This window comes from Humulus lupulus, chromosome 8 (assembly GCF_963169125.1).
Source record: "Humulus lupulus chromosome 8, drHumLupu1.1, whole genome shotgun sequence".
NCBI lineage: Eukaryota > Viridiplantae > Streptophyta > Magnoliopsida > Rosales > Cannabaceae > Humulus > Humulus lupulus.
In genome coordinates, this window is record NC_084800.1 from 169,155,751 (window position 1) to 169,183,023 (window position 27,273).

General features: G+C 34.7%; 2 protein-coding genes across 2 annotated transcripts; one reads left to right on the forward strand and one right to left on the reverse strand.

The window, feature by feature from the left end:
• Window positions 1-3,252: 3,252 nt before the first annotated feature.
• Window positions 3,253-5,144, forward strand: LOC133798651 (metacaspase-4). Its single transcript, XM_062237073.1, has 2 exons — window positions 3,253-3,695; window positions 4,055-5,144. The coding sequence occupies exons 1-2, from the start codon at window positions 3,350-3,352 to the stop codon at window positions 4,975-4,977; spliced, it is 1,269 nt and encodes a 422-aa protein (XP_062093057.1). The 5' UTR covers window positions 3,253-3,349; the 3' UTR covers window positions 4,978-5,144.
• Window positions 5,121-27,273, reverse strand: LOC133798650 (protein FORGETTER 1). The gene is made up of 32 exons (XM_062237072.1): window positions 26,556-27,273; window positions 24,111-24,176; window positions 23,807-23,980; window positions 23,586-23,716; window positions 23,253-23,329; window positions 21,882-22,063; window positions 21,676-21,753; window positions 19,700-19,832; window positions 17,227-17,287; window positions 17,070-17,151; window positions 15,982-16,110; window positions 15,233-15,376; window positions 15,019-15,118; window positions 14,814-14,945; window positions 14,448-14,518; window positions 14,145-14,317; window positions 13,947-14,040; window positions 10,998-11,095; window positions 10,772-10,907; window positions 10,536-10,642; window positions 10,050-10,145; window positions 9,834-9,921; window positions 9,617-9,737; window positions 9,381-9,480; window positions 9,181-9,304; window positions 8,349-8,426; window positions 8,142-8,260; window positions 7,718-7,768; window positions 7,533-7,635; window positions 6,673-6,801; window positions 5,802-5,913; window positions 5,121-5,507 (listed from the first exon to the last, which is right to left on the reverse strand). The coding sequence occupies exons 1-32, from the start codon at window positions 27,042-27,044 to the stop codon at window positions 5,476-5,478; spliced, it is 3,810 nt and encodes a 1,269-aa protein (XP_062093056.1). The 5' UTR covers window positions 27,045-27,273; the 3' UTR covers window positions 5,121-5,475.

Genomic DNA, 27,273 nt, shown 5'->3' on the forward strand with positions numbered 1-27,273 from the left:
GAGGCCATAATATCTTCTTTTGTAAACATGGGGGCACTCAATCTTCTGTCGAAAATATTGGAACGTTCTCTGTATTATTATATTCTATTCCACCAGGATGACTAGAGCTGGTGCCAGGTGTTCGGCGTCCTTGACTCTGTGGGTTCGCCCATGCAATAGAATGTACTGACTGTTCTTGTACTTGTTCGACTTGCAAATCATCAGACATGTCAATTAGCACTTCTGCACTATAATATGCCTCTGAATCGTACCATGAGTCCTCATTATGTCTAGCTATTGGATCATCATTCACATAGGGGTCGTACTCATACTGGTTGCCCTCAGGTCACCAATATGACCTCCTAAAGTAGCTCCCTCATGTCCAGCAAGATCTCCCACAAGATCTCTTTCTAGAACAAAAGTGCCCACCTCACTATGAACTTTATTAACACTAGGACTGGTAGTGGAATATGGATCTGCAATGACAATCTTCTTAACAAGAGTGACACACAAGGCTAACCTTTCTTTAGATGTTACTCCTAAGAATGCACGGACACCAAGATCACTTTCAACATGAACGGGTGTAAATGATTGGTCGTCACATGTGTAAGGAACCTCCAATTTCAACCCCTACATCTGTTTATCAACTTTAAGTTCCTTGTGCAATATGTCAAGAAGTTGTAAGTACGTTACATTATCCTCCATTGGTATCACCATGCATTGAGGGTCCTTGAAATTCCACTTCTTCTCTTCTAATTCCCAAACACCATTGTAAGATACAAAAATTTAGACCATGGAACTTGCGTTGGAAAAAAAACAAAGAAACTGTTAAAAAAACTGTAAATTTTTCACAAAGTCATGAAGAATAATATTATCGAGTTTTATCGAGCACCAATCGAACTCTATCAAGTTCCCATCAAGCTCTCATCGAGATATTATCGAGTTCTTATCGAGCTAACAGTTCTTAAACCAAACATAACCCTAACCAAAACCTTTATTGAGCCCCTATCGGGCACTCACCATCGAGCCACAATCGAGCAACAACGAACTCTTAACATTACATACACATCTGCCAATTATCGAACCCCGATCGAGCACATATCAAGAAGACTACTAAACCAAATATTCTAGGGTCCAATCGAACCCCTATTGAGTTGTCATCAAGGACAATCGAGCAACAGAGCCTAAAACTATCAAACTATATTGAGCAACATCGAACTCATGAAAGAATTGTCTTCTACATACCATCGAGCCCCTATCGAGCAAAAAGGTTGCAGTAACCCCAGAAAACGCAGATCGCGAAATCTCTCTAACAAACCCAACACCAATATAGGCTCAGATCTATTCGAAATAGCCAAATAAAAAAAGTAAACAAACAATACCCAACACAAAAAATGAACAATCTTCTTACCCACGGTTTTTCTCCTCCAAAAATGTAAAGTCCTAAATTGGCTAACCTTTTTAATAAATATATTTTATTATTTAATTGGTATTTTTGAAATTATATATTGGGTAAGTAAGTGGATTGTGTCTCTTTTTGGTAAGAATAAATTCTTTATTAAGTGCATTTTATATATAGTCAAGTTTCCTTATTTATTTATGGCAACTTTGTCTATAATAAGTATGTATATTATAGAACTATTCACTACATATTTTGATTGATTCTAGTTTATTTAAAAAGAGGAAACTGAGTGAGTCTTGATCCCCAAGAAATGAAACTTTGAAATGAACTTGGCTGTGTTTTAAGACCAGGTTCGTCCATTTCCTGATGCTATAAAATGTTTGTCTATCACATCTGGAAAATCCTGCAGTTAATCAAATGAGAAGTTATTTTGAGTAACTTCCAGATTTGGTCTGATTTGGGCCATAAACGAGATTGGCTGGCTTAGGGGTTTCTAAACTCTATAAATATCAGACCTAAGCAGCAGCCATTCTCATCTCTTAACCCTTCTGACGCTTCATTCTTTGAAGAGATCTTTTATATGTAAAGAATAGTCTTTGTTCAACTATCTCTTTGTTTGTTTGTTTTGTTTTGTGTTATTTATTCTTAAACAGGTCATAAAGCTTGTGAACGTGACATACAATCTTCGGGAGAAAATTTCCATAAGTCTCACTTCAAGAGGAAGTGAGCACTCATCAAGTTTAGAAGGGATTTCGTGTTCTTGGTGTTTATCAAAATCAGATTATTATAGTGGGGTATTTCAAGGTTGCGACAAGAATTTAGAGGGAGTCTAAACTTGTATAAGTCAATTGCTTATTATATTCTTGAGACTATACTAATTGATTTTATCTTTGGGCGTGGCCCCGTAGACTAGGTTTTCCGAACCACGTAAAAAACCTCTTGTGTCACGTTACTTTTAGTATATTTACTTTTTGTTCGTATACTCAGTTCATCAGCAATCTGTCTTGATACATCAGAATATTTGTATGTTCAAACAATTGTTTAACTATTCCACATTAATTAAATTGTTTGTTAAATTCAATTGGTAATTTTAAAAAATGAAATTTCAAAAAACCTCAAAATGAATGTTGTCTTTGATATTGGGGACTTCACAGAGATATTGAAGATAGCTAACAACCATTTCAGCAAGAAAATCATAGTGGGTTTTGGTGAGAATGAGAGAGATAAGAGAGGAAGAGAAGGTAAAAGGGATTCTTAATATAATGATAGTGGTATTTTGGGTACGAGGAGAATGTTTAGCATCAAATTAAAATGATAAATAGTAATAGAATTTTTTTGGTAATATTATATACTATCAAATATAAATAGTGAAATTTCCTAAAGTAAATAAGGAAATGCAAAAGGCACCCCATGGCACATATATTGGATGTGTTTGGCATGGAGTATTCAAAAATATATCTTTAATGTTTTTTTCTCTTTTTTAGATGTTGAAAAATATAACTTTATCGCTAGAGTGGGGACTACAGAGAGGTGGCTAATATTTATAAAGAAAGTCAAATATATTTGCACAATTATTAGTTTTCCTTAAACATCGGGAAAATAAATAATCATTCGCGGGGGCAAAGTCGTGTGTATCTCTGATCCAAATTATTGTAAACGAAGGCTCCAAAAGATTATCCGAAAGAAAGAAGTCTCTCAAGGCGGAAACCAAAACAGTAACATAACACAAGTGATTTTTCAATACTCGGTAGTAACACGTTGTACACACCCACGGTACAACTAAAAACAAAAATAAAATAAAATAATAATAATATAAAGGAAAAGTAGAAAAAATAAAGCCTTGACAGCAAGTATATAGATAGAGATACCGAAAGCCATCTTAAGCATAGCTTTTGAGGAATAGTCACAGCTAGAGAGAGAAAGAGTCACAGCTAGAGAGACAGCTAGAGAGAGAGAGAGAGAGAGAGAATGGTGAAGAAGGCATTGCTGATCGGATGCAACTATCCAGGAACAAAGGCAGAATTGAGAGGATGCATAAACGACGTGAAAAGGATGCACAAATGCTTGATTGAGCGGTTTGGATTCAGTGAGGATGACATTACTGTCCTCATCGACACCGATGACTCTTACACTCAACCTACCGGAAAGAACATCCGCGCCGCTCTCTCACGCCTCATCCGATCCGGCCGCCCTGGCGATTTCCTCTTCGTCCACTACAGTGGCCACGGCACCCGCCTCCCTGCCGAGACTGGCGAGGACGACGATACCGGCTATGATGAGTGCATAGTTCCTTCTGACATGAATCTCATCACTGGTATTTGCTTTCTCTCTCGATTCTTTTCTGTTTTGTATTTTGTTACTGCGTTTAAACAATTGTCTGGATTTTAGATTATTTGAGATCGTCGATTTTGATGAGAGGAGAAGATCATTTTTGGTTTGTACAGTTTCTAGGTGGACATGATCAGATCTTTTGGGATGGAAGAATTCTCATAAAGAAAAGAGAAAAGAATTCTTTTGGCATCAATTATGATGCAGACCAATTGAGAAAAAGTGTTGCTTTTTTTTTTTTTCCTTTGAATCAAACAGATTCCGATCTTTAGAAAATCTACTGTTGATTGTTCCATCTTCATTTGTTTTTTTCTTGAGAATAACAATACCGAATTTCAACAACAGATGACGACTTCAGAGATTTCGTTGACCAAATTCGGGACGGTTGTCGCTTGACAATTGTATCGGATTCCTGCCACAGTGGTGGCCTCATTGACGAAGCTAAGGAGCAGATTGGCGAGAGCACCAAGAAAGACGACGATGATTCTGAATCCTCCTCATTTGGAGGATTCAAGAGCTTTTTCCATCGAAAAGTTGAGGATGCAATTGAATCTCGTGGATTCCACGTCCCCTCTAAACTGCGTCACCACGGTCGTGGTGACGATGGTGATGAAGACGAAGATGTTCAAGAGAGAGAGTTTGAGATGGATGGAATCAGGGTCAAGAGTAGGTCTCTTCCACTCTCCACTTACATAGAAATGCTTAAGCAGAAGACTGGTAAAGACGACATTGATGTTGGCAAAGTGAGACCAACACTTTTTGATGTCTTTGGGGAAGATGCCAGCCCCAAGGTTAAGAAGTTCATGAAGGTCATTCTGAACAAACTCAACCATAGTGGTCATGGAGAGGAGGGTGGAGAAGGCGGCAGTGGTCTCCTTGGGATGGTGGGGAGTCTGGCCCAGGAGTTTCTCAAGCATAAACTTGAGGATGATGAAGACTATGCAAAGCCTGCAATGGAGACAGAGGTTGGTAGCAAACAGGAGGTTTACGCAGGATCAAGCAACAGGGAACTTCCTGATGGCGGGATCTTGATTAGTGGATGCCAGACACACCAAACATCTGCTGATGCTGCTCCAGGCGGAAATGCCGCTGAAGCTTATGGAGCTCTCAGCAATGCAATCCAGATAATCCTTGCTGAGACAGACGGCGAAGTTTCGAACCAGGAGCTTGTTATGAAGGCTAGGAAAAAGCTCAAGAGTCAAGGCTTCACTCAGCAGCCTGGCCTCTATTGCAGTGACCATCATGTTGATGCTACTTTTGTGTGCTGATCTTTTTAATCCTATTTCAAGTCTTTATGCTAATAGGAAATAAGACATTAAAATGGTTGCTTGAATCAATGAGTTTGTTGGGATTGCTAGTTGCTATCGTTGTAATCTTTTGGGTTTTGGACAGTTGAACCTTTGCACAAAAATGAAATTTAATATTTCATCTATCATTTTCATTTCCATTAAAATTGTACTGTCAATTACAAAACTATTAGCATCTTCGTGAGACCTTTTGTCTGTAGCATTTAACAAAATTACAAGGCCAAAAAATTAAGCCATAATAAACAAAAATCAATAAGAATGAGACTGCACAGTTGTCATTTGAGGTTGCAGAAATACTTCTTTCTTCATCTCTTTCGCGTAAATTATGATGCTTCACTTTTTCCTTTTGTTCCTCGTAATTTTATTTTGACATTAAATTCTTCAGAAACCAGAAGCATCTGCATAATCTTGGGGGTATCTACGACTACATCCAACAACCCATCTGATTATTAATTCACTTTAATCATCAACATCCTGAACCCAAGCTAAGCCTGCAAGGAATAATGGATTTACTTTAGTGCAAGCACAAATCAAACTGATGCACTCAAATTAAGTCCCATGCACGACCATCTAGAGGATTGTTTCGGCATCATTTTTTTAAGATGTGAAAGCATTTTGCTTTAAACTTTAACTCAAGAACTGCAAAATAATGTCAATTCTTTAACCCTAGCTCAAAAATCACTAGGGAGTGGTTTCAGTTCCAAATATTTTAGTGATACCAAGTCAAAAATAGCAACAACTGAAGCAAGGTGGAAAAAGAAAACAGTAGAGAGAGAGAGAAAGACCTTGGAGTACTGTTTCAACTGCCGCATTAGGAACAAGTAATCCAACAATGCGCTGGCTATCTGTAGTAGTTTCTATCCGCACAACTCGAAGTCGCTTGTGGCTTTGACGGGCCTGTAAGGGATAAATAGTCCAGCAATATGATGATGAATCAGCCGAAGTAAATGAGATATACAATATTAGAATTGCCCAGCAATGAAAGTCTTATATTATATGTTTAGATATATATTTATATTTACAGGGTAAAAGGAATTAGAATTACTGTCTTGATGAATCAAGTATGTACAATCTTTGCCCAAATGCTATTGAAAATATAAGAGTTTGGGATGAAAATATGAAATAAATAACAAGAAATGGAAGAAAGGACAACTGTGCTAAATCACCCAATCCCAATTTTCAATTGCTATGCAATCAAGAATTCAATTAGGATTACCTAAAACACTGCTTTATCACCTTTTATACCAAAGCTAGCTAATTACGTAACGGACTACAAAGATCCATAAATGACATTATCCTGCAATTTATTTCCACTGACCAATAAATGACAATATTGTTCCTTTAGGTCATATTTGGTGAGTTGGATAGAAAAGTATTGGATAGAGGAAAAAAAAATGAGTGAGAAAACAAGTTGGATTAAAAAATATATATATAAAAATAAATAAAATTGTCTTATCATTGTTATATATATATATATATATGAAAATAAGGTAATGGATGGGATAAAATAATTTTAAATTTCTTAATGGGACAATGATAAATGATCAATTAGATTGTTGGATTGATTTTTTCTATCTTCCCAATGCTGTATAAAGTTGGCAAGCTTCGGCTTTCTTTAACATAGGATTATCGATTAAGCAAATGATACGAGATTACCTGCTTAGAAAGAGCTTTCTCAATTGTGCCCCAGACTGGAAGAATGAGGCCACCTAAAATGTTAACTTCTTGTACTCTTCTACCAACAGTACAGAAGTTGCCTAGCTTACATTTTGGACCGTGCATGCACTGCATATAAAGGTAACAGAAGAAGTTAATAAGAATTACCAGTCAATAAGATGTATGATCAAATTCTTGTAGAACAAGAATCACAAACAAGAGTACTTTAGTTGCACAATAAAAGAAAAATTCAAAAAAAAAAAAAAAAAAGTGGCACGGCAGTTCACAAGGAATTCAATAGTAGATACAAAAGAAGAAAGGATAATTATCACAGAAGATTGTGTATGATTCTTCTGGTAAAGTTTTTAACAGCATTAATTTCAATAATTAACCAGTATGTGATATAATTTCAACAGCATCATGTAAGAAAATAAAATTTCCACCCTCCAATACGCATACTTCTGACCACACAAATTTTACTCATCCAGCAGACCAGATATTTGGACAAAAAGTAGACAGAAATATTTTATTCTTTATTCTCAAATAACAAAAAGAGTTATGTTGACAGATCAAATCTTCTCTGATCATTGTCAAATCACATCAACTTGTGCAGAATAAATCTGCAAAAACAGTCCAGGTTTTACAAACAGGAGTAGTCAACTACTTTCTATGTAATTAGGGATTAGTATTTAGTGTTTTACATATCTTCATGTCTCTACTGGACCTATGTTTTCTTTCCTTTTATGGTTGTACAGTTTGAGTAAAGGGGTCTTAGAAATAATCCAATGAGTAATTTTCTCCTCCAATTCAGTCTTTTTCCACTTTCACCTTTCCTAATTAGCCTCCTCAAGAATCCATACCTGTTTCAATGAAGCTTCATATTCAGCTTCCCAGCCACGGCGAGCCTTCTCTAAAGATGAAGTTTTTCTGTATTTGCTTTTCAACTCTACCAAAGACATTTCCCTGCACAATGAAAATTGAAGGGGGTAATACAGAGTACAGACAGAAAAAGTATCATGGTGCACAGTCATTTTCAGATTCATACCGTACTGACTCTCCAACAGCAGGACGTACTATCTTGTACATTCCTGTAGAACTGAAACATAATTGATAGGAACGTTATTTAACTAAAAAATCCAACAGGACACTCACCCCAACAAAGGAATCAATGCATGTTGAATCATGTTATCCTTAAGGAAAAATAAAATATAGTAAAGAGTATAGTAACAAATAAAAAAGAGACATAAGGGTAAGGACCTATATTTAGGATTTAGAAATAGGTATTAAATAATTTTCCAAGTGGAGATTCCTGAAATTGCAAATCTACACTTAAAACTAAAGAAATGTAGGTACTATTAAAATCATCAATAACCCGTGAGGGTTGAGCATAAGGAGGGTTGAGCATAAGAATTACTATTGGCAGAAGAATGAAGTAACATAGAAAAGTTAATAAAAGTTAAGTTTTGTACCTTTCAAATGCCAAAATGAAGTGACGTTTTCCCATCCATTCCCGTTTTGATTCATAGAAATCATCATGGCTTGAACCAAGCCCATCCTTTTGTTTTTCTTCGAGCATGGTACTTGCAGACTATTGCAGTGAATAATTGAAAGTTATAGGTTGTAAAATAAAAAGGTAAACATGTCATTCAGAAAGTCAAACCCAAATATACAAGTACCTCCCATGTGATCCCTCGATCCAACGTAAATGTAAAAAGCACTGTAGATGCCCCAGACATTTCATCAACATGAACAGTCTGCTAAGCAATTATAAGTCAATAAATAAAGTAAGCAGCTGTATTTCAGATCTAGGAAGTTTAGTTACAGCTCCTCTTCGGATGTATTGCAAAATTTTTAGAGATGTCCTTTTCTTCATTTTTATTATTTTTTCATTTTACATAAAAACAATAACTTACAAGAGAGATAACAAAAAATTGTGAAAAAACAACAACAACAGCAGCAGCATTAAATGAAACAATACAGAGCCTAAATATTAGAAGAAGATATTTCAAACCAATAAATGGGACATTCCTACACTCATTGCAGGTGAAAATACAAATTCAAAAGAAAAAGACAATGTCTGAGGTTCAAGTCCCTCTTTGGCACCTATGTAGCAATTGCAATAGTTTCTTCATCCTCAAATATTGTAGGGTTAGGTGGGGGAGCCTAGTTTCAAATAAGCAATAATAATAAAATACGAACTTATGAACACGGAGAAAAACTGGGTGGCCCTTCCTTGAGGATGTGGTTGTGTGTCTGCAAATAGGATCTCATCATTACAACACTTTCTTTTCTCTCATTTATAATACCATTTGAGCATAATATTTGGTGGTTCAGCAGTAACCTATGAACTCATTGTACATTTTCACTTTCTGTTTAGAAAAGTACTCATTTCTAACAAATATATATATGGTGATAAAATAACATTTTACTGTGATAAAGTCATGCTTACAAAAAAAATAACAATAATATACGTATAAAGGTATAAAGGAAAGACAACAAAAAGTTGACCTTTGGTTTTCCTTGTAGTTCCACAATGTTAGCTTTCATATCAACAATCCCAGAGTCGAGATTTCCCTCAATTCGAGCATTTTGAACAAGAAGATCCAAAATGCTAACAAATAACTCAAACAGCCTGTATAATGGTTATAAGCATACTTAGCATTATTCCCACTGCAGTAAAAAAATTACTCTAATAATATGTTGCACACCTATTTTGAATCTCAGGTGCCAGTCCTAATATGCGATTGAGAAAACGACCAACATCATGCATGTCAGATTCAACTATACGAGCTCCAAACTTCCCATTACCTGTAACACCAGCGTGTATGACATAATTTAATGCATTATAACTTATAGAATTCAAAATACATATTTTATGATTTCAGGGAAAAGGAAAGAAATTTAGACGTTAAAAAATTTGCACTTCAATTATAAAAATAAATACCTATAAAAGCATCCCTAACTATTCCTACTGCCATAAGAGCAGCTTGTGCCTTTGCAATGAAGTCTTCGATAGCATCATCATTTTCAGATGAACACCCAGGAGGCACAACTGGCAAAGAATCCTGAAAACTGAAATTTAGTTATTCCTCACAAAAATTAGTTGAAAAGTCTATTAACTTTGTATTTACATATCATCTGCAAGAAGTTTCAACAAAAACCTGTCCAATGATTCCTTTATACATCATCACAAGGGCCTTCTTTCCAAAAGCACTATCATAATTGTAGGCACTCAAAGATGGCCCTGCCCTGCAATTCATTTAACCACCCAGTGCGAAAGGGCAGAGCAGAGATTTCACATGTTAAAACAACTTTACAAGTCTTATTCATATAGCTCAACAACAAAACCAAAATACAGGAAACAAATATGAGCTAACCTGCGGTCTCCCTGTGTTAAGGCTCCAAGAGATTGCAATCTCTTGGCAACAATAGAAGCAAACCGGCGTTCTCCCCCGAGGTTAGTAAAAAGTAGTCTGTAAAGTAACAAAGGAAAAAAATTTAGTTCAAGGAACTGATTTGCCAACTTAAAATAAAAACAAATGATTAAGAAACTTCACCATTGTCCATATTTGGCTCAACCTACACTACTTTCTTCGAATTTTAGTGGAAAGCAAATAATAAAGCTTGTTTGAGTGAAAGCACTAATGAAAAACAACCTTCCAAACAAATTGAAAAATAAAGTAACTATTCTAAAAGAACACTAAGAGCCAATTACGAAGCCCTCCGAAAATTGCTAAACTAAATCATAATTGATATTTCCTGTTTTTTTTTTTGTCAGATTTACATAAGGAATTTGTTTTAGATCAGTCTGTTTAGATTTAATACATAAATATGTATCTGTAGCATATTTATCCTGTAACCACCTGTATTGAGGGGCCGATGCTTGATTTGATCGATGAGTTCTTCCAAACTGTTGAATGGCACGGTCAGCACTCCATGGAAGTTCTAATGTCAAATGCACCCTTCTTTTCTGTTATGCAAATAGTAATTGCAGACAATAAGAAAAGACAAATGGTGAAGAACTTCATATCTGAACACCAATTTTACATTGTCATTTCCTGGATATTTGGCAGAACAGAAGTTCAAGCATTTGAAATACCTGATTCAAGGCTCTTCTATCTGCTTGCAATGAAACACCCGCTGACCCAGCCTCAGAAATTACAGCAACCAACTTCTTACCATCCATAAATAGCTTCTTCTCATGCATGTTGACCATTTCCATGGAGACATCCTTTCTAATGAAAAGGAAAAGAAAAAAAACCATTAGTGATTTAAACATTTTAAAGAAAGTTAAAATACAGAGAAAACACTATCCCATAACTCACGTGTTCCGTGCCTGATAAGTTACACCTTTCCCATTAGATGCCCTCACAAGCATGCCACGCCTACCAGTCATTTCTGCCACTTTATCAGGGCCTCCAAGCTGCCAAGTTAAACATAAGTGATCAAACTAGGATAGTAATCAATTAAAAAACACATAATTATTGCTGTTGATTTGAGCAGAACAACCAGAGATCAGATAAGTAAGTCAGTGGTATGCTCTGTTAATGCAAACACTAAACACATTGAGTGGATTTCTTAGATGGAGGTGACCTTAGAAGTTTAGATAAATGAATGACCCCTAGCATTATCTTTTCTTAAATGTAGTTGCAAACATCAACTAATTCATGTAATACTGATTTACCTTAAACCACACATCCTAGATAGTGTCTGTTATTAAGTCTGCAACCAGGCAAAACATCAGTGCTTTGTGGAAGAGTCGTGTTCCTTCTAAAGTTAAGGTTTTCGGCTGGTTGTTGTTTGTTGAGAAACTGAATGTTAATGTTATACTTCAACGTCGTCGTCCTTATCAGTGATTGTCCCCCAGTGGGTGTGTTTGTTGCAAAAAGGGGGCTGAATTTTTTAGTTATCTCTATTTGGATTATGATTTTGCCTGGTTGTTATGGTCAAGAGTTTTGGGAGAGTTTGGGTTGAATTGGTGTATGCCGGCTTCTTGTAATCAGCTGATTGGCTGTAGATTATTGGGGGATAAGCACTTGAATTTTCTTTGGAATTCTACTATTTTGGCTTGCTTTTGGGCGATTTGGCTAGATCGGAATAGTAGAATTTTTTAAGATAAGTCTTCTTCGTGCGATCAAATTTGGGAGAGAGTTAAGTTTTGGGTGGCCACTAGGGTGTATCGTACGAAAGATTTTGAGGGATTATCTTTCTTAGACCTAACTAGGGATTGGAGAAGGTTTTTGTATGTAAAGTTTTGCTTCGTTGTTTTGGGGTCTAAGAATAATTTTTTGTTTGTTACCACTGTTTTCCTCCGCCAAAAGTGAAGTTTTTTAATAAATGTGAGAGGAGGTCAGTCTAAGACAAAGGCCTCTATCTCTTTTTTCAAAAATATCAAAACATCAGTGCTTGTATTATTAATATGAAAAATAATACAAGAGGGTATGGGAATACAAGATATCATACTCATTGCGACAAATTTACTAGCAGCGAAAGAGAAAAGAAAATCATTCATATTCTTAAAAACAAGTAAGGCTTCCTGGAAAGAGGGGGCAAAGAGAGGACGAAAAAGTTAAGTCCAGAAAGATTTTGTAAGAGGAGCCACTCGTGATTGTTTATCCACACTAGACAGAATTTAAAACAAGGACTCTAATCTGAGAAAACAATTAAGTTTAAATTTGGTAGAGTAAGAAAGCAGCACGAGAGTAATCCTAGTGAGTTTCAGAAGTATTCAAAGCAGATGTGTTAGCAACACTAACTTACAAGAATATTGATTAGAGTACAAAACAGAGTAGCTGACCTATATGACGACTTTTTAAATCTGATCCACTTTAAGGTAGGGAAGGGAGATAGGATCAGATTTTGGGAAGAGCACCAAAGACCCAGTTTCCTGATTTGTTTTCAGTTTCTGTAGCTAAGAACAGGTGCATTAAAGATGTGGTTGAAAGTGAAGGGAATTCTTATTATGTAGATGGCTGAAACTTCCAATTTGGAAGAAACATGCATGAAAGGGAAAGGAGGGTGTGGATTTTAACTACAAATGAAGTTTTTCTTGCAAATATACTCTTAGTTTACATCATTTGACCCCTGAGGACAGGTGGGCCAAAATAGTGTGGAAGAGCTGTGTACCATCAAAAGTAAGTGTTCGCTTGGTTACTTTCTTTGGAAAAATCTGAATGTTCATGAGAAGCTTCAACAGAGGCGGCCATATCAAGTGTTGTCATCAGGATGATGTGTATGTTGCAAGAAAAATGGAGAGAATTTTTCACATCTTTTCCAGGTGTGTGATTTTGTTAATGATTTGAGGGTTAAAGTGCTTACTGCATTCGATGTTCAAGGGTGCATGCCTAAATCTTGAGTGTACATTACACAGGGGAAGGAGGATTTCTACATTATGGACAGCAGCTATCGTTGCTGTTTTCTGGTCTGTGGCTGGAAAAAAACAATAGAATTTTTTAAGATAAAGAGGAATCAGCAGCAGGGCTTTGGGAGAAAGTTAAGTTTTGGGTAGAAACTTGGTTTTATCAAACTAAAGGTTTTGAGGGCTTATCTTTTCTTGATCATTGTAGAGAGTGGGCAACTTTCCTGTATTGGGAACAATTGAGGGTTTTATGTCTTAGTTTGTACTTTTCGATTTGTTTTTTGTTGTTTTTTGATGTTTAAGTTTTCAAGTTGCTGCTCCACCATAAGTGGGGACCATTAATAATTTGGGAGGAGATTACTTGTGGACATGTGACATTCGTCTCTTTACAAAAGGACAAAAAAATACAAACCTCATAATTTACCAGTTCTTTCAAAAGATGTTTACAATGGCGAAATGAAACTAACTTTTTGCACCAAATGAAGTGGCATAAATTTTAAATTGCATTACATCTTAATCTTATGACAAAGTGGGATCACACAATTCAAAGCTCTGCAATTGAAAATCATGTCACATTAGTGTACAGTGCTGTGTTTATCTTCCCAAAAGCTCTACTGTTTGATCTACTATAGATTTCACACTATAATGTACCTTTTATGGTACCGTGTAGTCACAATAATGCAATTCATACAGAAAATCATGAAATTAATCCAAAAAACGAATCTGAAATATAAGCACAATTTCTTCAATCTGTACTAAGTACATAAGGTTACGAGCATCTAGGAAATTCAGAAAATGAAAAAAGTTAATTAATGTTTCCAAGATGGAAGTGCCCATATGATTAGCAATAAAATAAATTCGAAGGTATGCTGTCTTAGCGAAATTATCAATAAGAGAGAGAGAGAGAGAGAGATACCTGATCAATAATGTCATCTAAAGGGTTGTTTGGAAGATTCATAGATCGAATTATCTCCAAAATTTTTGACTTACGCTCTAAAGCTGCTTCATACCTGACATCGAGAGTACAATCCTTGTGTTAATCTTCTTAAAAAAGTTACAATTCAACAAGACTGCACTGTCACAACACATAGGACGGAACTTTCGAAATGTGAACCTCTTTAAAAGCTCTGTTACATAGGCATGTCTTTTTTGAAGATATTCCTCGGTTTTTATGTTGCAGGTATAACATGACCAATCTCCTGAGACTAAATCTGTCACTGGAGGAACAAGACATGCAGGATGGACAAGCTGACCACAGCTAGAGCACTGAAGTAATTTCTTTCTTTCCTGCAGCAAAGAATGCAATCATGATAATACTGCAAAAGATAAAATGTTGAACACAACATAGACTTCATATAAGAAAAAAAATATTACAAAAACAAAAACCAAAAGTATCGGATGCACAAAATGAGTTTACCTCTTCAGAGCTACAAATCTCACATATTTGGAACTCATCATCTGATTCAGTAGACTCATGACCAGAATTAGCTGCATTATCAAACCAGAAATTTAAAAAAGGCAAACTATAATTATACTATGTTGACAAAATGAGAAAAACACCACCAGAAAGGTCTCAAAAAGAAAATGTCCTACCCAACATCAGGGAAATAGGGAAATCTATATTAAGGGAACTACAAAACAGCACTTGAGAAGTACAACAATGATAATGGGGAAGAAGAAAGGGAGAACAATGTACCATTCTGCAAGTATATACAATTATAAATACAAGAAAAATCTAAAATGCAATGATGTCCAAGAAACCATGCAGTTTCTGAAAACTCACAATCAGATTCTTCATCACTTTCAACATCACTTGCAGGTTTCCATCTTGCAATTTTTCTCACTCTCCCTTTCATAGAAACGCCAGGAGTTGCTGAGTGCCTCTTTCTCTGAAGCTCCTTGACGCTATCTTCCCCTGTAACAAGTTAAGAGAGTAAACATAAAAGAAAGTGGAAAAGTTCCAAACACTGTAAGAACCACATACACACCTTGGAGAGGTTCAGGTTTTTCAGGCAACGGGTAGTTTTCTTCAACAAATTTCAGCAACAGTTCTCGAGGTCCAGAAATAAAGTCATCAAGTTCAAGCCCCTAGTAAATCAAATTCAGATGCAGCATTTAATTCAGCAAATTAGAAGCACACAAAGCACATAATCTTCAGTAGGAAGTTCACACGCCAGATAGCACAAAACAAGATCTACCCACATATTTTGTAACAGCTTCCTCCGTTCTCGCCTCTCCAGTACTCTGAAGGCCAATAACCACACACTTATCTTCACGCAATGCTTGCTGAGCTAGTCTTACAGCAGCAGGCACCTTAGCTGACATGCACATATGTCTAAAGAAACGCTACAAAAGAAAAATGACAAATGAATTCAAACTATTCAAAAGTTATTAATGCATAAACAAAACAGATAAAAAAGTTAAATAGATATGTAGTCCCCCAAACTTTGAGCTTAATAACTGTGAGATCCCTAAACTTTTATTTCTATTGTTTTTTATCATTATTATTGATAGCAAACACTGGTTGTTATTATTAAACGGTAATAAGAGGTCATCCAAATTACAACCTAGTAAGTTATTCATGATCTAATACAGAAAAGAAAAGCTCAGTATCGAATTACACTAAGAATGACCAATCAGAAATAACTTTTATTTATTTTCATGTAGCCCCTGAACTATGTTTAAGTACAATTTTGGATCCCTCTGTCTCAATACAATGTCTGTAATTTTAAAGAGAATAAAAATTTTGAGAAGTTGTCTGGACTTCAGAGACTATATGCTACACAAGTGAAATTTATAGAACATGGTCTCAAATTTCTTGAACCAGAGACGCATTTAAGGACAATTTATATATGCTATTACGTATGGTAAAGTACAAAATTTTACACCACTAGGCAGCCACACTTGACAAATTTACCAGTAATGAAAGAAAGAATAAAAAGATTAAGTACCTGATGACTGGCCCAATATAGCCGCCATACTTGGCTAGAATTAGGTTTCTCGGACTCATAGGCACTAAGTGCAGTCAGTATTTCTACTCGTAACTCTGCCCAAAATTCTGCTGCTCTTTTGTACATCTCCTACATTTAAAAGCATGTAATATAGGTTAACATAAATATATTTATTAAATGTTAATATGTTTTTGTCAAATACAAGGAAAGACTTTATAATGAATCAAAAAAAAAGGAAAGACTTTATAGTATGATTATATTGAATTCATAAAATACTAGTTCAATTGTGTCAAGTGTAGGAAGCTTATGCAATAGCAAATAATCAGCAGTCCTCTATTCTTTTCCCTGAAGATCATAAAAAGACTATGCATCCATAAAATTTATACAGTAAATCTCTTTATTAACGAGAGACGAAGAGCTCCTGGATCAGATATAATATAAGCAGCAAGCACTTTTGAGGAACATGACCCAAGAAAGCTCATTATTGCATGAAAGACAATAAAGAAATTTATAACAATTTTTTTAAAAAAGAGAGGAAGACCACATGTAAAGAAATTTATAACAATTAACAAACAAAAAGACATAGATGCATGCCTCGCACATACCAACACCAAAAAAAATAAGAATATATTTGAATTATTTCCTTTTGTTTGCTACCTTTTTGTTTTTTCTGTTTCTCTTATTTCTTCTTCTTCTTCTTCTTGTTACTACTTATATTTGGGTAAGAAAATATAATTTTTTGATACTGAATTCAGGTACCAAGTCGATAAGACAGTGCCACCTAGGGCCAATATGACACTGTTACAGAGGGCAGACCCCATCTTTTATTTTTTTCCGCCCTTATTTGTTGTCCATTTATTACGATCAAAGCAAACTCTACTATCAAGATTTTTCCATTAAAGAGTTCTTGTTTATTTTTTTTATTTTATTTTTGAAAAAGTAACGACAGCTATTATTGATCAATACTAAACACAAAAGAGGGACAATGAGTTCTTCTAAAGAGAAACATTATTATAAGAAACAGCATCAAAATACAAATTGATCACTAAGGCTATTATAATTCTTTTCAAGAAAATGAATGTGCTTACCATCATAGCAGCTTCTAACGGTGCTTCAACAACTTCAAACTCTGCCCCTTTGTAGCTAAGTGTACGACACACATACATTCCCCTGAAATACAAAGAAATGACATTTCTAGACAGCTTATAGTATATATCTTAGAACAGAATATTAATGCCTTATAACCTTGCTTTCATATCCATGGCAACAAGTTCAAGTGCACCAACACCTCCTTTCTCCAGAGCAACTGCAATGTTGATCACTAAATGTAAGATACAAAGTTGAAAAGAGGGGAGAAAATTGATAAAATGGTGAAAGAAGAAAACAGAGGAGAAGAAAAGTGAGAAATGAAACAAACTGAATTGCTACTGCAAAGTAACAATTCATATGGAATTTATATGGTCTCTTAATTGTTCAGAAATATGCATGTATAGCTTCACATACAGGCAGCACAGACAAGTATCAAAAAGTATCACACTTAAATAGACTAGTATCTCCTACAACAGAGAGCAAGTAAAAACATGAAGGTACAAAGTACATCATGTCTACTTCTGACGTGAAGGTTCAGAATAAATAACTTGTATAACTAAAGATGGATGAATGTTACACTTAGGGTGCATTTGATGCACCGTATTGTATTTTATAGTATATTTTTATACCGTACTATATTTGTTATTGTCTTGTATTTACATATAAATATACAATATTTTAATAAAATCAATATCAAATATAGTACTATATAAAAATATATTACATAATGCAATTTAAAATAGAATAAATAACATTTTTGTCACGTGAACTTTTGACACTACCAGATTTTGCCCTTAAAATATTTAAAATTTTCCCCTAAAATATTGATACTATCAAATCATATCTCATGTTATGATTTGCATAAAATAATTAGCAATTTTCCTCCCGAACTTAGACAATTATCAAATTGTGCCTCCTTTAATTATAAAAATTTAAAAATCTATTTTTTTATTAATTCTTAAAAAATTAAAGAAAAATTATTAAAAAATCTCAATAAAAGACTAAAATGATTTAAAATTCAATTTCAATACATTTAAGTTTAAAAATACTCTTTAAAAGAAAAACTATATTATTACAATAAAAAAAAACATATTCCCTTCTTTATTCTTTTTTATTAATTTTTCTAATTATTTTCTATTCTTTCATTTTTGCCCCCTAAAATCATTTTAAAAATTAAATATAAATAAAATATTACAAATTTAAATGTACTAATTTTAAAAGAAATATATAAAATTAATTAATTCAAAATATTGGGAAAAAAATGAAAGAATAGAAAGTAATTTAAAAAATATATCAAAAAAGAATAAAAAAGAAGGGAATATGTTTTTTTTATTTGTAACAATTTAGTTTTTCTTTTAAAAAATATTTTTAAACTTAAATGTATTTAAAATAAATTTTAAATAATTTTACTCTTTTATTGAATTTTTTTTAATTTTTTAAGAATTAATTATAAAAATAGATTTTAAATTTTTATAATTAAAGGGGACACAATTTTGTAGTTGCCAAAATTCGGGAATAAGAATGCTAATTATTTTATGCAAATCGTAACAGGAGGCACGATTTGATAGTTTTAATAGTCTAGGGGGAAATTTTAACCGAAAGGACACAATCTGGTAGTGTTACAAAAATGTTATTTATTCTTTAAAATAATACTATACAAATACGATATAATACGGGTACCAAACATACCCTTAATGTCACACTTAATAATACATGCTTCTCTAATTAACCATAATTCTATAATATCTATGTTATATAAATAAATATAACAAAGAAGTTCTGTATGGAAATCCCTCATCAGAAAACTTACTCAATGAAACTTCAAATGCATAGGAAATAAAGTAAAACATAAAAACTCAAAAGAGGTCCCTATGGGAGAATAAAAGAAATGCACTAGTAATAATAATGTTGATCACTGATAACCAAAACACTGATCATCATTTTAGTTACAAATCTACTTTATTATGTGGTATAGACCTGCATATTTTATTACAGATGAAAATATTAGTGAATTCAAAGTAACTCCATCAAATGTGGAACAAAGACTCAATGATCCAAAACAATATGGGAGCATAAGATTTACTGATAAGATAATGATTTTCTTATTAAAACAGAAACTTTATTAATGAGAATAAATGAAAATGAACACATAAGCGTAAGATATCCTCCTGAAAAAATCAGTTAAAAAAAGGACCAGCAACTAAAACCCCAAAAATGGAAACTATCAAATTTGTGAAATATGGCTGTTTCGGTTATGCGTTGGACCATCTGGTTTGAAAGAAACAACAGATTTTAAACAATAAAGACAATGTTTGGTTGCTCTTTGTTTATTTGATGTAAGGAAATTTAAGGGTACTTTTGTTTCTAATTTTATGAGATTAAATCTCATGTAGTACGCTTCTTGCAGTTTAAGTGGATTACTTGGCCACGCTTAATCTTGTATTTCTTCTTTATTAATACAAATTCCATTTCTTATCAAAAATATAAAAAAGACTTGGTTCACAAACATAATTAAAATGAATCAAATAATTCATGAAATAGTAACTCCATGAAAAGTAAAAATTTTAAAATTAATACCACAATTTTATAGAAGAAAAAAAAGAGCAGGCAAGTTAAGCAAAATTTGCACCTAAAAAGTCTCGGAAATCAAGGAAGGATGTTCCAGCTCCCCAAAGACCGAGACGAACCATATAACCCATATTGCGAGGCTCAGAAGCACCAGTTGCTGAGCAGTAAACAACACGAGCCTCGGGAAGTCGATCCTGTGATGTTAAGATTATAAACATAAAAATTTAAGATATTTCCAAATAAATCATTGGCTGCCCTTTGTCCACTACAAAACATCACAATACCTCATTCATAAACAGGGAAAACAAGGACCATTTTGCACAATGTAAAAATCATGTGTATTATTAAGTTGTAATGTGCAAATGTTAGTGTTGGTAGGTGGAAGGGGGAGGAGGAGTTAAGGAAGAAAAGGCAAGGGAGTTGCAGGGTGACAATCTCATTTTCGGAACAGGTGATGCACAACAAAAATAATAATTAAAATATATATAATTATTATTGGTTAGGATACTTTTGGATTATTGCTGGATTCTATAATTCTGAGTGATTATTACTTTTAAATTTTTATAGTTAGTTTTCCAATAGTATTTAGTCTCCTATTTGTATTTAGTTTCCTACTTGTTTTACCTATCTATTATGATCATAATTTGGAGAAGACGCAACAAACTATAAAAGAATTCAAATTTCCTTTTGTTTCCAATTGAAGTGAATTGTTTCAAAAAATTGCTAATCGTAAGATGAAACAAGAGTTCAAAAGTTGTTTATTTATTAATTTATTTTAAAGCAAAACAACTTGTATTATTGATATGGATTAAAGGTACAAGACAGGGTAAGGGAGTACAAATTTATAACTGATGATAAGCTATTAACTTAAATTTACAACCAAGTACACCAATTCCTGAGTAATTTAGAAAAAGATAAATCTTTATTATCAAACACCCATAGAACCACTCAATACTTGACTCTACCCCGTAAAGACTCTAAACTCTCCTCTAGAACTTCAAAAACACTATTACTCCTTTCCAGCCACAAAGACCACCATATTGCCATTTGCCACATTCCGCAAAGACCCCTTCTACCATGAAACCTAGCATCTAACTGTAGCACAGTCTTGCATTAACAATGCCAAACCCAAGACAAATGGAACTCCATAAGAAAATTGTACAGAAGTCCTGTTGCTGTAGAGCAATGCAAAAAGAGGTGATTCATAGATTCACACCCATTACACACCAGTTTGGAGAGATATCTAAATAAGGCTTATGATTTAATAGAACATCATAGGTATTTAGTTTCCCCAAAATCAACAGCCAGGTGAAAATCTTAACCTTTGGTAAAATTGGAATTTTTCAAACAGCTGAATGTGGAAAAGGCAAACTACCCTCAAACGAGAGATTTAAAGTTGACCAGACCTTATTTTTTTAAGCTGTAAATTCCTCTCTCGTTTCATACTTGTTCTTCTGCCAAACCCCAAAATATTTGGGAACATGAAACTATAGCAAATTGCCAGATACCTCTCCATGAGGAACCGAAGCCCCTACTTTATGGAAACAAAACAAGAGTTGACTGCTTAACCTAATTTATATGGGTGTAACTCCTCTCTTTTTTTGTATCATTTTCTATCTAACTATTCTGTCTTGTATCTACATCACAAGGTAATTGTTGAAACATGTTTTATCCCATGTTTTTTGAAGTACGATGACACACACAAATCCTTCATGCTAGAAAAGAATCGTTAAGCTTTGCCCCACACAATTATTAAGCATGGGTAAGTTAGATGTCCACTAAGAAACTCACCCAACAAACCCTAATTATTAATACTTGAAGGTTATGTTATTTAAGCTACACCTTTTTGACTACTTAAATGGAAGCAAGTCCGAGATAGACCTATAGAAGTACCAAAGGAGTGTAAAGTCCAACTAGATTACCAAAATTTGAGGGCTTACGCACTGATACCTAGTGTGTAATTCATCATCCTGAGGACTTGAAAAAGATAAATAACAAAACATATGTGATATGCAATCATGTTTTAAAAGAGAAAACCTGAATTTCTACAACTGCTTCCCCAGTTCGTGTTGGCTGACTTCCAGCTTCAGGTACCAGATTTTTAGCTTTGTGGCACTACAATTAAGCCATTTGACCCTTAGCATGAAAGATAGAAGAATATATTGAAATCCTATATTAACCTTTTCATTATTTAAAGCTTAAAATCAATTGCATAAAAGGTAAAACCTATGAATATGTACTACCTCATCAAATATAATGAGACCATCAAAATTAGGTCCACACCACTGAACAAGCTGCTGCAAACGAGAACGACCTTTCTCAGAGGATGCAATGAGGCTGCTGTATGTCAAAAAAATAACTCCCTCCATGATGTTATTTGTCTTTGAATCTAGCTTAGTATATGGCAGCTTGTTCAATGGAGAAACTGCAGAAAAATAAATAAATATATATGACCATTTTTTTCATTTAAGAAAAGATATACACTAAGATTCCAATTTTCTTTTTCTTTTGTTTTTTTTTTAACAAACAAAACACAAACTATCTTTTCTAGCATTGGTGTTGAAAAATGTCCTGTCTCCAAAGTGAAAAACTTCTCATCCAACAACAGGAAAAAAAAACTGAAATAACCTCCATAAAAATTGCTCTCCCACACCAATAATGCCTCAAACACTACAAGTGTTGGAATTCACTTTCCAATGCATGCCCCAAAAATAATTTCTGCTATGTCCTTGAAATGTTTTTTGCATACTCTGTTTCTCAACAATATTTCAAAGCAAAAAAGAAAGAGCTTTTACCAAGTATGTGAAACTCCTGGTTATCCACTCTAGGTGACTATGAGGAATCGAATCTCAGACCATGTGAAATAAAACCACAGGCCTAAGCACTCAATTAGTCCAGCCCCTTACAGCACTTTCTTATTTCCTTCAAGTAAAGTATTATCTCTAATTAGCTAAGGAAAAAAAACTCTTAATCAGTGAAGCCTAATCAATTACATTCCTTCAATTTAAATTAATTAGACTTCAGCCATTCAGGACTCTGCCAAATATTAGTCTGATTACACTTATTGCATAGTTTTACCCATTCCCAATCCCAAGACTCTTCCAAATTGTTGTATAGATTGCTCAGGGATGACCTGGGTTTAAGAGTTATTCCAAAAAAAATATCAGCATCACTCTTTTCAGAGTATAGTAGGAAAGGGAAAAAATGGAATGTGGTAGTTTTGCGATTGCTTTGGTTGATTATGCTTGGGGAGGAACAAATGAATTTTTGAGGGTATAGAGATGAGTCCTGATGAGTTAAGGCCTTGCAGGATAAGAATGAGCAGGTTGTGTATATGAGGCCCTCTGATATTATAATTTTCATGTCTTATTTCCAACTGTCTTAATCAGAGATTTGTCTCCCTTTGTGTCAGATCAATCTGTCAAGTCATTTTTATTCTTTCCTTTGATGCGGACTTCTTCTCAACAGTATGTACTTTATGCTTGTTAAACAAAACTTCCGTTTCTTTTTTTAAAAAGAAAATAATAATAATAAAAGCATCCTGTCACAACAAAATTGAGAACTAAAAGGTTCCGTACAAAATCATCTTTGTACATTCATAGTCTAGTTTTTACCCTTTATGCCTTTAGCGCCCACATCTGCTAAGTCTCTTTCTGCATCAAATTTCAGGTCTGAACCAACAGAAATCCACCTATGCAAGGTCATAAGAACCAGAGAAGAATATTACTCAACATGAACAAGAACTCGTGATAAAACAAGCATCAAAGTCTGCATGATTATGTATTTTGAATGAAGACAATGTTGCTTTATGCATTCTAAAAGTTTAAAAGAATCAAAGTATTTTGAATGAAGACAATGTTGCTTTATGCATTCTAAAAGTTTAAAAGAAACAAAGTATGTTTATGACAACATAGGTGCAACAAAGAGAGATGATTCATAAAACTTACAATGCTTTCCTCCTATGATGATGCCAATTTTCCCATATCAACCCTGCAATTGTTCGACCTTTACCCACGCCTGCTCCATCTCCAACAAAAAATCCGGCCCTAGCACCACTAGGAAGATGATGAAGGTGTCTCTGTCATGGAAACTAACTATGTCACTCTGTAAAAATAAAAAATAAAATAATATTAAACTCATTAATCTTGAACCCGGTGTTAGCAGCAACCTGACAAGCATAGACCAATGTCTCAATCTGCAAACATGACAAAGCCTTGGATACTTCCAAGTCATCCCTGATTTCAAGGTCATAAGTAGGCTCAGGTGGCTGTACAGCAGACAAGGAAGATGTCTCCACAATAGGATCTGGATGAGGAGGTCCAATAGATAATTTTGGAGGGCGCTGCGTTCATAAATGCATAACCTTAAACAGTGTATCACTTCCTATTATTTCAATTAACTGAAGGCATGAAATGGGGGGAAAATCCAACATAAAACTTTAATCAGGATCTAGAAAAACTAGAAATACTAACATAGTCTGTAAATGTATCTCCGGCTGTTCCCCCTTCGTCTTCTTCCCTTTCCACTTCAATGGCCACCTGACATAATAAGATGTAATAAAGGAGAACGAAATCCAGCAAAAGAAAGTAAACTTTTCTCAAAAAATTTAAATAGGACAAGTATGCGTATCAAAAATCATATGTCAAACTCTAAAATTAAGAGATTTCAGCACAGACATGAAAGTTCAAAAACTTTTAATTAACTACAGGATGTCTTCAACCATGCAATTTTCCATACTCCATAGAAAGTAATCCAAGCTTTTGCCACTACTCTTGAAGAGAACAAACAAATTAAAGAGAGAATCTTAATAGGTTTTCTTCGCCGCAACATTTCATTGTTATTCTTTTTCCCAGGGCAACCGACCAAGAGAATACCTTAATTTGTGGGACCTTAGAGTTTTACATTAAACTGATAAGGACTAAAAGTAGAAATTAAAGAGTCATTTTTTAAAAAAAAAAAGTAAAGATCTTTTATTAGGAACACCCACCCCAAAACCATTATTAGATTTCTCATATGAAAATACAAGAATTTATCATAAAATAATTCAGTTTTGCAAGTTCCCTAACAACAACATTTTTTTCTTTTTTAAGAAACAACACCTCTATTAATAAAGATACAATACAAAGAAGGAACGTGTGAAAATTTTAAAGTAACTTAGCAACCCAAACAGCTTCAAAACTGAAAGATTCCAACAAAAAAAAAACAAAAGCAATAAGAACCACATATTCTCTCAACAGGTCAGAAATCGGAAATGAATTAAACTCTTTCACTCTTGAGCCAGATAGCAACCCAAACTTTATCACTTCCCATATATTATCTAGCAAGTTCTCCTTTACTTGAAAGATCCTATCATTCATTTCCAACCAGATTTTCCACATAATAAGCAACACTATACAATTGCCGATTTTCTTCTTCTTTGAATTAGACATCGTTACAAAATCTAGAATCATAAACCCTAATCATAACTACTTCTGGGGGCAGACCATTGCAAACAAACAACCAGAAACTTAGCCCGCAAAGACACTGCAAACTCACAATTAATGAAAATGTGATCTACAGACTCAAAGATTTTTTTGGTAGAGAACATACCATACTGAGAGAAACACTTGATAAGGGCTTCATTTCTGAATGTTATCAACCATACTAATTCTATTCAAGGCAACCATCCAACCTTTACCTTAAATTTCGTCTCCTGATAAGAGCCCTTAGATTGAGTCAAAATTAAAGATGATCAACAAAATTATCCAATATGAAAAATAAAGATACCTTGGTAGAACCTCAACTATCCAAATCTTTTCAACAAAGAGCTTTCTTCAAACTATCAGAATCAATGGTACCAGGATATATTCCATGTTATGTGACTATCCTCTTTGACACCCAACATACCCTTCTCAATTTTTTTAATAGCAAACCAAATTTTATTAAACAATAATGGAATAGAATATAGGAGGTCAAGATGTCTCTAAAACTACATATCAAATTTCAAAGATAGCTACCCCCTGTTCCTTACTAAACATAAAATATGTAAAAGGAATGTCCTTATCAACTTTCAAGGTCTTAACTCAACACGTTTCTAAATGTTCTAACATATCCCTCTTAAATAATTTGAAACAGAAAAATCTTTGAAATTTAATAGTAGTTTGTGAGACACAGTGAGATAAAATTTGGGTGGCTTTATGGTTAGACATTGAAAAGGAAGTTGGGAACCTAACGATTCTGACTTTCTAGGGGTTTTGGGTTCTTTGTTATATTGTAAGTCCTTTAAAGACATCACGCTCCTCTTTGCATATTGTATTTGGATTCATATTAAAATAAAATACATACCATCATCTCCTTATCCAAGAAAAAAAAATCCTTATCAAAGAATTCTATCCATATCCCGAGAATCGAAAAATAATGTGTACGTTTCCGATGGTAGATGTAATAAATAAGTGGAAATTTTGACATTCTTAGATCATCTTTTATGGCATCACTGAATCGTTTGACCTTTGAAAGTTTAAAGTATTCAAACTGTGTAATCCTTTGTCTTTTCCATTCTACTTGAAACTCTAATTCCATCTATCGACTACCAGTTGTGCAAATGCGAAGCAAGTCCTTACTATCACAGAGCCTTGAAAAATCCTCAACTGTGAAGTCTTTAAATGAAATGTCTACCTAGTTTTGACACTCAGAAAGCAAAATGCCGATTCAAACTGTATGTTTTCTAACATCAAACTTCACAATGACGCCACAACCATTTCTGTACTGAGCTACTGGAAGTGAGTAAGCAAGCAAGAAGAACATAATTCTAAAACACTTCTCTATCATCAACTTGAGCTCGAAACAGTAAGCAAGCATGATTAAACGGCAAAGTCCTCTAATCCACACAGTAATTCACATAACAAATTGTAAAAAGTAGATGGAACAGGAAAGCAAACCTCGTTGACCTCCTCGGGTGGAGGAGGAAGAAGAGGAAGAGGCGGGGATGGGGGGGTCAGCGAGTGTTGCTTGAGCTTGGACACATCGACGGCAAGGTCAACCCCGCACTGCGGACAAGAGAACCTAGCGAGGCCATGGGGCACATTAAGGATGGCCTTGCAATTGGCGCAAGGGAGCTGGATCTTTGTGGGATCGATGCCGTGTGCCGGCACTTGGGGAGAAGAAGAAGATGAAGAAGGAGGATTAGTATAAGAAGCCGCCGGAGCAACGTACTTCTGGTGAGCCCTACTCATGAGCTCCGGTGGAAGCATTTGGGGCAATTTGCAGGTAGGGCAGACGAACTCCAACACCCCCGAAGTCACCGTCAGGATCGCACGACAACCGGCACACCGGACCTGGACTGTTCCAGGGCTAACACCACCAGGAAGCATAACACCCAACGGCGGAGGCGGAGGCGGAACGGGAGGTTGCTGCTGAGGCTGGGTCATTGGCGATGAGTGGGGGAGAGAGAGGTTACGGGGTTTGGGTTAACAATGGTGATTTTGGGGAATTGGAGAAGTTGATTTTGATAATGGTGAATTCGGTGTTGAGAGCTAATTAGGCGCCAAATGTGAGAAGGGTTTGGGGGGATTGCCCACACTCCCTTTTTTCTCTCTCTCGAAAGCCCTTTTTTTTCACTTTTTTATTTATTTATTTTGTCTTCCTGTTCGATTTGGT